The sequence below is a fragment of the Nicotiana sylvestris genome, chromosome 5, assembly GCF_000393655.2.
Source record: "Nicotiana sylvestris chromosome 5, ASM39365v2, whole genome shotgun sequence".
Lineage (NCBI taxonomy): Eukaryota > Viridiplantae > Streptophyta > Magnoliopsida > Solanales > Solanaceae > Nicotiana > Nicotiana sylvestris.
The window spans coordinates 36026673-36039713 of record NC_091061.1 but is presented as its reverse complement, the minus strand read 5'-3'; the positions used below and the strand labels follow the sequence as shown (position 1 = coordinate 36039713).

At 31.7% G+C, this 13041-nt stretch overlaps 1 protein-coding gene across 1 annotated transcript; it reads left to right on the top strand.

Annotated features, from left to right (window-relative positions):
- The first annotated feature begins 372 nt into the window (after positions 1–372).
- On the top strand, positions 373–834 carry LOC138868511 (uncharacterized). The gene has a single exon (XM_070146066.1). The coding sequence runs from the start codon at positions 373–375 to the stop codon at positions 832–834; it is 462 nt and encodes a 153-aa protein (XP_070002167.1).
- Positions 835–13041: the final 12207 nt, after the last annotated feature.

The window sequence follows — 13041 nt, the reverse complement described above, 5'->3', positions numbered from 1 at the left end:
CATCACCTTGATGAAGGGTTGAAAATTGAATATCTCACAGTGAAAGATCCACTTGTTTTGTGGAATAGTTTAAAGGAAAGATATGACAACTTAAAGTTGGTCACTCTTCCACAAGCACGATATGATTGGGCTCATCTTAGGCTCCAAGACTTTAAGTCTGTTTCTGAATATAAATTTGCTATGTTTAGAATTACTTCTAAATTGAAACTCTATGGAGATAATATTAGTGACTATGATATGCTTGAAAAAACGTTTACAACGTTTTATGCCTCCAATATAGTCTTGCAACAGCAGTACCGAGAGAAAGGCTTCACAAAGTACTCTTAATTGATTTCTCTTCTACTTGTGGCTGAACGAAACAATGAATTGCTCATGAGAAATCACGAAAATCGACCCACTGGGTCTACACCATTGCCTAAAGAGGATGAGGTGTATTCCCATTATGCTAATCGTGGAAAAGGTCGTGGTCATATTCGTGGTCGTGGTCGTAGTCGTGGCCATATCCAAGGAAGAAAATTTTCTGTTGTTAATTATCCTCCACCAAAAAATAACTTCCAAAAATGGAAAGGGAAAGATGAGAAGCGAAACGCAGAGGGTTCAGAAACTAAATGCTATCGTTGCGGTGGAAAAGGGCATTGGGCAAAAATTTATCGCATACCAAAACATTTGGTTGAGCTTTATCAAGCATCTCTGAAGAATAAAGGCCCTGAAGCCAATCTTGTCTATGACAATGAATTTGACATCACCCACTTGGATGTGGCAGATTTTTTTGAGCACCTTGTTGAAAACATAAACCACTTGATCGGTGATGGATCTGTGGTTAGAGATGATTGAGCAATTTAATTTTTATGTTTTCCTACTCGTAGTATGTAATGAATAAACATCTCATAATTTTTATTGCACTTTATAATTCTTCTTATGTAGTTCTTAAGAATATTTTTATTTCCAAAATTTTATAAATTTCACAAACAAGGAGTAATATCCTATTAATTAGTATTCTAGTCTCAGTGATCTTTTAACAATTTTAACTTTCCTTTAAGTTGCTTTAATTCTCTTTAAGAAAAGGCTTACAAGCACCCTGGAACAACTTTTGTTACTTCACCCTCAATTTTTTTTTATGAGTATATTTTTTTCTTACACGGATCAATTATTTTTCATACAATGTGTTGGAAAATGGAAATAATTTATACATGTAAATAAATTTGTTGTAGTTGTATTAGTCATATGTGTACTTGTATTATTTTTGCATTATTTGTATAATAATTAGAATTTTCCAGAAAATGCATTAAAGGCTGATATTGAATTATTGGTTTAACTTTATTTCTTTTCCATTTTTCTCTAAAAATACTAATATTTATTTATATACTTCTTTTGTATGTCAAATTACGGGAAGCAAATATGGATATCTTTCAAAGTAAACTTGGATCAAAGTTCAATTGTAAAAATATTTGCTTAATTGATTCATGTACGACACATACAATATTCAAAGAGAAGAAATATTTCTCTCATTTAAGTATGTGTAAGGCAGATATTACTACAGTTTCTGGTAGTAGTAATCTAATTGAAGGCTCTGGAAGAGCTACTATAACTCTGCCTATGGGAACAATAATTATCATAGAGAATGCAATGTTCTCCTCCAAGTCCAAGAGAAACTTGTTGAGTTTTAAAGATACCGCAGAAATGAATTTCATATTGAGACAATAGATGAGAATAATATGGAATATCTCATTGTTACCAAGAATGTCTCTGGCCAGAAAAGAATTATTGAGAAGTTATCATCTTTATCTTGTGGCCTGTATTGGACAAAAATTAGTGCAATTGAGGCACATTCTACCTTAAACCAAAAGGTTACTGCTTCCAATATTTTTGTACTTTGGCAAGATCGATTGGGACATCCTGGATCAATTATGATGAGATGAATCATAGAAAACTCAAATGGGCATCCATTAAAGAATTTGAAAATTATTTTAAATAATGAATTTTCTTGCACTTCTTGTTATCAAGGCAAGTTAATTATAAGACCATCACCAACAAAGGTTGGGATTGAGTCCCCTGCGTTTTTAGAACGTATACAAGGGGACATTTGTGGACCTATTCACCCACCTAGTGGGTCGTTTAGATATTTTATGGTCTTAATAGATGCATCTTCTAGATGGTCTCATGTATGCCTATTTTCATCTCGCAACCTCGCGTTTGCAAAATTGCTTATCAATTGGGATAAAAGTGGAACATCTTGTAGCTCATGTTCACACTCAAAATGGCCTTGCAGAGTCTTTAATTAAACGCCTGCAATTGATAGCAAGACCGTTACTCATGAAAACGAAGTTGCCCACTTCTGTTTGGGGTCACGTCATTTTGCATGCAGCAATGCTAATTCGTCTCAGACCAACAAATTATCATAAATATTCCCTGTTGCAATTCGTTTTGAGTCATGAACCTAATATATCTCATCTAAGAATTTTTGGATGCGCTGTATATGTGCCTGTAGCACCCCCATATCGCACCAAGATGGGTCCCCAAAGAAGGTTAGGAATATATGTTGGGTTTGAATCGCCCTCCATTATTCGCTACCTTGAAACATTAACGGGAGATTTGTTCAATGTTCGTTTTGCAGATTGTCGATTTGATGAGGCATTTTTTCCAAAATTAGGGGGAGAAATTAGTGAAACCAAACGTGAAATTTTGTGGAAAAATACATCATTGTCTCATCTTGATCCACGTGCCTCTATTTGTGACACAGAGGTGCAAAAGATTATCCATTTGCAGAAAATAGCAAATCAAATGCCAGATGCATTTACGGATCTGAAAAGGATAACAAAATCACATATCCCTGCAGAGAATGTTCCAATCTGTATTGATGTCCCTATTGGACAATCTTCTAGTGTCATAGCTAATGAGTCAAAAACACGCCTAAAACGTGGCAAACCATTAGGTTCTAAGGATCGAAATCCTAGAAAAAGGAAAACAAATGATCAAGATAATACTACGAAAGAGTCTCACAATGAACACGATTTAACCAATCCTGAGATTCATGAGGAAATCAATGAGCCTGAGACTCAAGAAAATAAGGAACTATCAATAAATCCAATCGATATTGAGACAAATTTGAATCGAATGGATATAGTGGCAGATTACATCTTTGCATATAATGTTGCATCTAGCATTATGCAAGAAAGTGAGGATCTTGAACCTCAATCTGTTGGAGAATGTCGACAAAGACTTGATTGGCCAAAATGGCAAGAAGCAATCCAATTAGAGTTAAGTTCACTTGCAAAACGTGAAGTTTTTGGGCCTGTAGTCCAAACACCTAATGGTGTTAAGCCTGTTGGCTATAAATGGGTCTTTGTACGCAAAAGGAATGAGAAAAATGAGGTACAAAGATATAAGGCACGCCTTGTTGCACAAGGATTTTCACAAAGACCTGGTGTCGATTATGAAGAGACATATTCTCCTGTTATGGATGCTATAACATTTCATTGTCTCATTAGTTTTGTTGTCCATGAAAAGCTTGACATGCATTTAATGGATGTAGTTACAGCCTACCTTTATGGCTCACTTGATAATGAGATATACATGAAAATTCCCGAGGGATTTAAAATGCCTAACATACAGAATTCAAAGTCCCGGAAAATATTTTCAATCAAATTGCAAAGATCTTTGTATGGTCTAAAGCAATCAGGAAGAATGTGGTATAACCGTCTTAATGAGTATTTATTAAATGAGGGTTATATAAATGATGCCATTTGTCCATGTGTTTTTATAAAGAAAACAACACCGGAATTTGTTGTACTTGCCGTATATGTCGATGACATAAACCTTATTGGAACTCCTACAGAACTCCAAAAGGCAATTGATTATTTAAAGAAGGAATTCGAGATGAAAGATCTCGGAAAGACAAAATTATGTCTCGGTTTGCAAATTGAACATTTGACAAATGGGTTTTTTGTTCATCAATCTGCCTACATTAAAAAGGTATTGAAACGGTTTTACATGGATGGAGCACATCCATTAAGTACTCCGATGATTGTTCGATCACTTGATGTGAATAAGGACCCATTTAGACCTCAAGAAAAGAGTGAAGAGCTTCTTGGTCCTGAAGTACCATATCTTAGTGCAATTAGTGCACTAATGTATCTTGCTAACACTACAAGGCCTGACATAACTTTTTCGGTTAATGTCTTAGCAAGATATAGATCTGCTCCTACAAGGAGACACTGGAATGGGATCAAATACATATTGCGATATCTAAAAGGGACTACCGATATGGGATTATTTTATGGCAATGATTGCAATCCCGATCTTGTGGGTTATGCCGATGCTGGGCATTTATCTGACCCGCATAAGGCTCGATCCCAAACAGGTTGTGTGTTTACATGTGGCGGCACTGCCATACCTTGGCGATCGACTAAGCAATCAATCGTGGCTACTTCTTTTAATCATGCTGAGATAATTGCTATTCATGAAGCAAGTCGAGAATGTATTTGGTTGAGGTCTATAATACATCTTATCCGAGACAAATATGGTTTGAAGTGTGAAAAACTACCCACAATTTTGTATGAAGACAATGCAGCATGCATAGCCCAATTGAAGGGAGGATTCATAAAAGGAGATATGACAAAGCACATTTCACCAAAATTATTTTTTACACATGATCTTCAAAAGAATGGTGATATCAATGTGCAACAGATTCGTTCAAGTGATAATATGGGTGATTTGTTCACCAAATCTCTACCAACATCAACCTTCAAGAAACTGGTGTACAAAATTGGGATGCGAAGGCTCAAGGATGTGAGTTGATGCTCTCATTAGGGGGAGTTAATACGCGTTGTACTCTTTTTCCCTTACAAAGTTTTGTCCCACTGGGTTTTCCTTGCAAGGTTTTTAACGAGGAAACTAAAAGGCGTATTTCTAAACATGTGTGCTCTTTTTCCTTCACTAGGATTTTTTTTCTCATAGGGTTTTTTTCTAGTAAGGTTTTAACGAGGCACATTATCTTTGGACATCCAAGGGGGAATGTTATGATAAATATCACATTATGGTGGATGTCTACTCTTCTTCCATGATCTTCATCTCAAATGCTTAATGACATATTTTGTATGTTCAATGACATATTCCATGACATAGTTTCTTCACTTTTTATGCCTATATAAAAGTCTTGTAATAGATAGGAAAATACACACAATTGAAGAAGAAATAAGAATCTTTCTTCCTCTCTTTCTCTCTATATCTCTTAGTTTGTTTTTGCTAGTTCTATATTGTTATTTTGGGTTATATTTTATAACAAGAACCGAATAAACTTAAAAAAGTTCGACTTTGGCACCTAAATCTAAAGGAGAACAAGACATCGTTCTCCAGGTTTAGTACTCCACAAAAACGACACCTTTAGTATGCTTCAATTTATTTGTCTTTTATTTATTCAGTAGAACTAAATAACAATCTACCATTCTGAAAGAAGACTTATAGCCTGTTTGGTCAAGTTTTCTTTTGGCCAAAAGTATTTTTTTTTTGGCTAAAAACACTTTTGGCCAAAAATTGAGGTGTTTGGCCAAGCTTTTGGAAGGAAAAAAGTGCTTTTGAGGAGAAGCAGAAGCAGTTTTGGAGAAGCAGAAAAAAGTAACTTCTCTTCAAAAGTACTTTTCTCAGAAGCACTTTTGAAAAAAATACACTTAGAAGCAGTTTTCAAAAGTTTGGCCAAACGCTAATTACTGCTCATAAGTATTTTTCAAATTAATTAACTTAACACAAACTGCTTCTCACCAAAAATATTTTTTTAAAAAGTACTTTTGATAAAAATACTTCTGAAAATAATTTGATTTTAAAAACTTGGCCAACCGGGCTATTAACCTTTTCTGGTATGGAGCATACCTTTCCAATCTAAATTTTTAGTGCCGCAAAGGCGGTATCTAGAATCAGCAAACCTACTCCTTAAGCACAATGTTTCTTAACAAAATCTAAAAGCAGTCGCCATTATAACCAAACCAGTGAATTAATCCGTGCTTCGCGCGATAATTGCAAAAGATCTTATCGATTTATGAAGTAATTTTTTTAATGCTTTAATATTAAAGATATTTAGTTATTTTATAATCCAGATAGATTAGATTTTATTATGTATTTAGTTTTATCTTTCTTTAACTTTTCATCAATTGTGTACTTTTTGTTTGTCAGAGAATAATTTTATATAATTGCCCATAAAGATAAACGGTATTTGTAATTTTTAAAAAATATGAAAGACAGAAATAAACTTCAAAAAAATTGATCTCTTTAAATATGCATATAAATTTTAATTATACCTTTTCTTTGTTCATATAATATATCAAAAAACTATGTAACTTTTCTTCACCGGCTTTCAAAAGTTATATTTTAATGATTTCACTCTAAATCTATATCTTTCCTTTCTCAAAATCATCAAGGCTATGCTAAATTTTCATAAAAACTAAAAAGAATTGTTCATTTCCTAAAATGCTTATCCAATAAATTTAACATACAACATCATCAAAAAGGGGAAAGAATTCACAAGAGGACGAAATTTTGCAAGCTTCATTTTCATTGACATACTACTTTGGACAATTGAAAATTTATCATATGTTAATTCCTTTCATTGAAATAGAAAATAATAATATCAGAAACTCTAATACCGGGACAAACTTGCTTTCTCAATTCAACATATTTCATTCCGGTTAGAGACAAAATAGGAAGAAGTGAACATCAAAAATAGAAATTATCAGAATCTGCTAAAAACATATCAATACATCACCTTAAAAATAAAATAGGTAAAATTACACTCACATATAACCTATTACACACCCATTTTTAATTTTCTAAAAGAATTACAACCATGTATCAAAAGTAATCATGTTCGAAAAGAAGTTGAACACGGAAGGAAAGAGTCCAAAGCTGAATTGCAAGCCAATTTTTTTGAGTTAATAATTCAACTAATTTATGAGTGTATGTCTGACGGTCATAGCTAATGAATTTAAATAGGCGTATATGTGAAAAACAAAGGGTGTTGAAAAGTTACACATTAAACAATATTTGAAAGTTACAGACATAAATAACAGAAGATTTATTAGGGGGAGTGGAAAAGTTTAAAAGAGGACATAAATAGAGATCAAAATATCCAATAAAGAGCCTGTTATAGAGACTTTTTGAGCTAATAAAAATAAGATAATATATAAATGAGGTGAAAAAAGCCCCCACAAAAGAAGAAAAAAGAGAAGTGACTTTCTTAACCAAAGTTTCTATTAATAAGCATATCAATCTTTTTATTTGTCCAAATCTAATTAGTAGCGAAAATCAAACATACCAAAAAATATGTTAGAACTGACTACAACTTAACATAATGGAGATATGTGCCTATCTACGACTATATTTTTATAGTCTGGTTGAGAAAAAAATAAAAATATTCTACATTTTATCATAAGGATCTCCATCATCTTCTTTTGAATTTGCTCAACTGATTCTCTACGTTCTTCCTCTGCTTCGTTCTTCATCCCGATTCATAAATTCTTAGATGACTCTTAAATACCTGTAATTTTTATGTGTCCCTAAAATAAAGGGAGAAAAGGAGAAAATATTTTTATGGTTTAAGTAATCACTATGTACCACTTTTAAGTGACCCAAAATTAAAGAAGAAAAAAAAAAAGAACAATCTTAGAGTTTAGTTAACCATACCTTGATAGAAAATGTGAATTATTGGTCTTCATTTGCTGTAAAATTGCGATGGAGTATGAGTGTTTCTTAGAATTAGTCTGCATAAATAGACATTAAAGAAATATTTTTATGTAGAGTATGTCTGATCAAACACACATAAAATTGAAAAAAAATAAAGAAAAACATCCCTACCATGGGTTCTTAGCAGCTTGTCCACACGATGCAGTGATATTGCTCCATTTTTTGTCCCACCATTACTTACTCTGCAAAGGTAAAAACTTCACTGAATAAGGATTCTTATAAATAAGATTATTTAGGCATTAAGCAAAACACGTATATGTAATAATAACAGTGGAGCTGAAAATAGAAAGCCATGAAATCCACTAACAGATACAAAACTAAGCTAAAGATGAGTCTCTATATATAATGGTGTACTATTGTTTTATGTTTAATGAGGAAGAACCATTTCAATTCCCTTATTAAGTGATGATGGGGGGCTTTAGTTTTCAAATTGATTGTAGAATTTGTTTAGTCATTCGTTTTAGATATGAAATGTTGTGGTAATAAATATGAATTGAATCAGTTGAAGAATGTGTGCTTTTATTTTGTGAAACGTTGGAGTAATTATTAGACTTTAACTACTTCTTACAAGAAAATAATTAGGAAATAGAAAAAGTGTTGAAAAATTCAAAAAAAAAGAGAAAAAAGATAAATATTTTTCTTGGCTTGAGAGAGGTGCCACCTCACTTTCTTATTATGTATATATATATAGATATAGATATTTCCTATCGTAACGCCTACAACGATGGGCTAACAGAACCTTTTGAGATCTATATTTACTTATTTATTTTTTTAAAATTCTGAAAGTTTAGAAACTTGTAACAACAAACTTTTCGTAAGTGTAATCATACTATAACGCTATCTAAAAGGGTAAAAGGCTAAAACTTTTTGACTATAGCTCTTTTTTAGTTTGTTTACTGTTTTATGGTTGTTTTGTAAACTAGTCTTAGGGTACGCGCTTTGCGCGTGTACTTATATCAATGAGTATATAATTTTAAAAAATTACGTAAATATTATTAAATAATATATTTGAGTTATTGAATAAAAATTAAAAAAATAATTTATTTATTTTTGCATTCGGGATTCGTGCCTTTACAATGATATAGAAAATAGAGATACTTTTTTAAACTCCTTCTTACTCGAATAACATCTTTTTCTCTTCATCAATATTTTCGCATAATATTTAAAAATTATATTTAATTATTAGAAAAATAGTTAATTAAGTACATGCATCTTAATTTAATAGTAAGAATATATAGTGTCCTCCCCTTAGAATTATAAGTTCAAACATATTTCATATAAAAATTGTCGTAAACAAATATAAGCAAAAGACAATGTAATACTGTTTTTTCTCCCCAAACAATATTTATGTTAAGACAATGTAATATTGTTATTTCTCCCAAACAATATAAGTAAATGATAATAGATCTTTGTGGTCTGGGCCTTATCTGGACCCCGCACATATAGTGCACCGAGCTTTCTTTAATATTTATATTAAAGTCCTAAATATTAGGACTTCCTACATAATTTAACACAAGAAATATTTTATAACCAATTTAGTTGATTTCAAAGTACTATATATTACGATAATAACTAAATTACGATATTGTCTAATTTGAAGTTTAATTTTAAATGGTAAAAAAAGGCGAACGATATTTCATTAAGGGCCTTCGTGCATTTAATATAGATAGATAGAACGATATGTAAGTTATTATGTATTCTAGAAATTAATCAATTTAGTAGTGTACTTGATTAATCTTCTCTTCTTCTTTTTTAACGTTTTAATTTAAAATCCTACAAATGATATGGAGATTAGACGTGGTAAAAAGCTAGTATTGTTTTTCCTTTTGAAACAAAAGTCTTTATTGTATTAAAATCACGTCTTCCTATTGCAAATAAAATTGTAATACAATCTAATAAGGAAAGATTAACAAATTAATTCTAGTTGATTTTAAAGTTCTAACTTTAGGAAAATTAGCATAAATGGTAATTGAATGTTTATTCCTAAATATTAGGAAGGCAACTTAAATTATAATTTTATCTAGTGTAAAGTCGATTTTTTAAGGGTAAAAAAGTCGAACGACATTTCGCTAAGAGTCTTCGTGTTTTTAATATAGTATAGATTACCATCTTATTGAAACAGAAAACAATATGCTATGTCATATTTTTCGAATCCATCAAATTACCACAAGAATATAAAATCAATCCTCCGATATATGCTTTACATAAACTCGTTTTTGAACAATAATTAAGGTGAACTTAATTCTCAATGATTTAACAAGATATAGGCTCTTGATACCAATTGTAAGAACCAAAATACTTTAAGATGAAATCCTTCATCGTTTACCCAAGATCTATCATGTTAAATCATCGAGAATAAAAGCTAGATGCGGAAGCGTACATGAATCCATAGGAACGAATGAAACTGCAGTCAATAGTCTTCCAAATCAAGACGTAGAAATTGGACAGAAGACAACTCTTCCTTTTCCACCGATGGGATATTAGAAAAAGAACCCTACATCTGATTTGGGGATCATAACCCATTTATAATTGCACATGTTTATGTAGTTCTAATTTAGCACATCATTAAATTAGAAATTATATCCGGGTATCTACACATTAGACCCCATACATTATGAGGTGTCTTATAGACCCATTTAACTTTAAACCTTATTAGATCACTTTTAATTTGGGTCAACCTTTTAACGATAGCAACCTACATACAATTATTCTTAATACCATATACGTGCAAAACCATATGAAGTTCTAACAAATCTCACATGTATCACGTGGATCAATGATTTATATATGACAAAAAAATCTTATTTTTGGCCTATTTATATATTATAATTTACTGATGAATTGAATAAGAATGGGGGAATTACGCTCCTTGTCACTTGACCCAACAGTCCATCAAAAAATGGCCCATGTTTAAAGCCTTTACCTGATATGGGTCCGGTTGTACATAATCTGAAAATTATTTTTCACCAGTTAGCCTACCCTATTTAATTATTATTTTTCTTTTCTTCGTTCTTCTTCTTCCTCTTTCACGACTTTACACCCCAAAATTTCTCTACCATTATATATATTCTTCAATTCTCCTTCCAGATTCAAAGTTGATAATCACTATTAAGATGAGAAGAAAAAATACCATTTAAGAGAAGTATTATTTTTGGAGTCACCATTAAAGGTCATTCGAAGCTTCAATTTTAGAAATTAGATTTTTCGATTTTGTTAGTTGTTTGGATTGGGTGTCGGCCCAATTGATTGGGATCGTCAAGGGGAGTTCAAAACTCAAATTTGAAGTGATTTGGAGCAGATTTGAGGTAGATTTGAGTTGAATTTCAGAAGATGCTCAAAGAAGAAGAAGAACCAGTGAAACTCCATTAATAGGATTCATTTGTATAATAATGTATAACAGTGTATAAGTAATGTATAATAGTGTATAAACACCTCTTATACATTATTTTATACAAGGCTAATACATTATTTATAGGTATTTGGTGGATTTCTCACATGTCTTCTTCTTCTTCTTCTACACCTATATACATGGTGTATCACTAACATTTTCACTGTTGTGCTTATACATTTTTATACACTTTTATACAACTATATATATGATATACCTCTTTGTATAAAAGTGTATAATATTGTATAAAAGTGTATAAGCATCTCTGACGAATATTTTATACAATTTTAACTTACAATTCTTGATTAAAACTATTCCAAACTCCACTAAATGACTTCAAACTTTGTATACGATCTACTTAAACTAATTTTAATAAGTTCAAACAATACCCACTTAAAATTTCTCACAAAATCATATTCAAAAACTAACAAGATTAGCATTAAAGAAGATGAAATTTTAGATTTCTCGCATCTGTTTGTGAATTTTTATAGTTGTGATAGGTATGTAGAAACTTGAGGAAAAAGGAAAATGAAAATATTTCGGGCTTGAAGATATAGAGAATAAAAAAAACTGGAAAAAAAATTCAGATCTAAACTTATTAATATTTGGCTATACATTTGCAAACTTGTAAGTGTGCTAAAATAATGCAAGGTCAACTTATGGAGTTTATTATTATGTAATTTTGTCAATAAGAATTGACCCCTATCACAAGCTAGCTCCGCATTTTATCCCATTTTTTTTTCTTTAGAGTAAATGATTAATGAAGAAATTGGACAAAAAATATAAAAAGTATCTTAACAAACATAACATTAAATACAAGGAAGCAGCATTGAAGTGGACAGACATGAAATTAATATAAACCTACTAATGGTAGTGCATAATTCATACAAGAAGTAGACCACTCTTAATTCAAATAATGAAGAGGAAGTCAAAAGACTTCAGAAAGACAGTTAAAACATAACTTGCAATCGACTTTGATTTCATTGATTGATATATAACTGAATATTATTATACACATACACAATATATGCGTGTGCATACAAAATTCGCGCCATTGTTAATGTTGTGAATATTGGGATTTTTACACAATATAACTGCCATGGAAAATAATATTTTTATATATTAATATATTTGATACATAGTAAGTGTATATAGTGTCTTTTCGTCTTCTTGAATCGAGGGTCTGTCGAAAATAACCTCTTTACTCCCTCGGGATAAGGGTAAGATCTGCGTATACATTATTTTCCCCAAATTTCACTTGTGAAATTTTACTAGGTTGTTATTGTTGTTTGTTGTTGATCAAATGTGTTAAAAGCCTACTATGTTCATCGAAGTCTGTGGGCTAAATTGCTTTCTAGTCCAAAGGCTAAACAGAAAGTCCAATATGTATGGGTGAAAATGGGGGGATTTGCATCTGTGCCCGCTTTTTGTGTCACGTTTTAACTTGTGTCAGTTTTACAAAAAAAATTGCAAGCGTACCCGCTTTTTGCATAACTTCAGTATACGGGGCTGAAGTAGCAAAGACAATCACGCAAAACTTCAGCATTCTAGTAGCCGGACCTGAAGTTCAGCTCTAGAGCTGAAGTTTTTGTTTTATAACTGTCGAACTGCAGCTCTAAAACTGAAGTTTTTGTTTGTAACTGGCGAACTTCAGCTGTAGAGCTGAAGTTTTTGTTTTGTAACCGTCTGAAGTTTTTGTTTGTAACTGGAGCTGAAGTTTTTGTTTCGTAACTATCGAACTTCAGCTCTAGAACTGAAGTTTTTGTTTGTAAGCTTCAACTCTAGTGCTGAAGTTTTTGTTTTATAACTGTCGAACTTCAGCTCTAGAGCTGAAGTTTTTATTTGTAACTGGCGAATTTCAGTTTTTTCTGGAAAAATCAGCTTTTTATGTTATCGTCCGCTTTAAATGCAGTAACCTCATT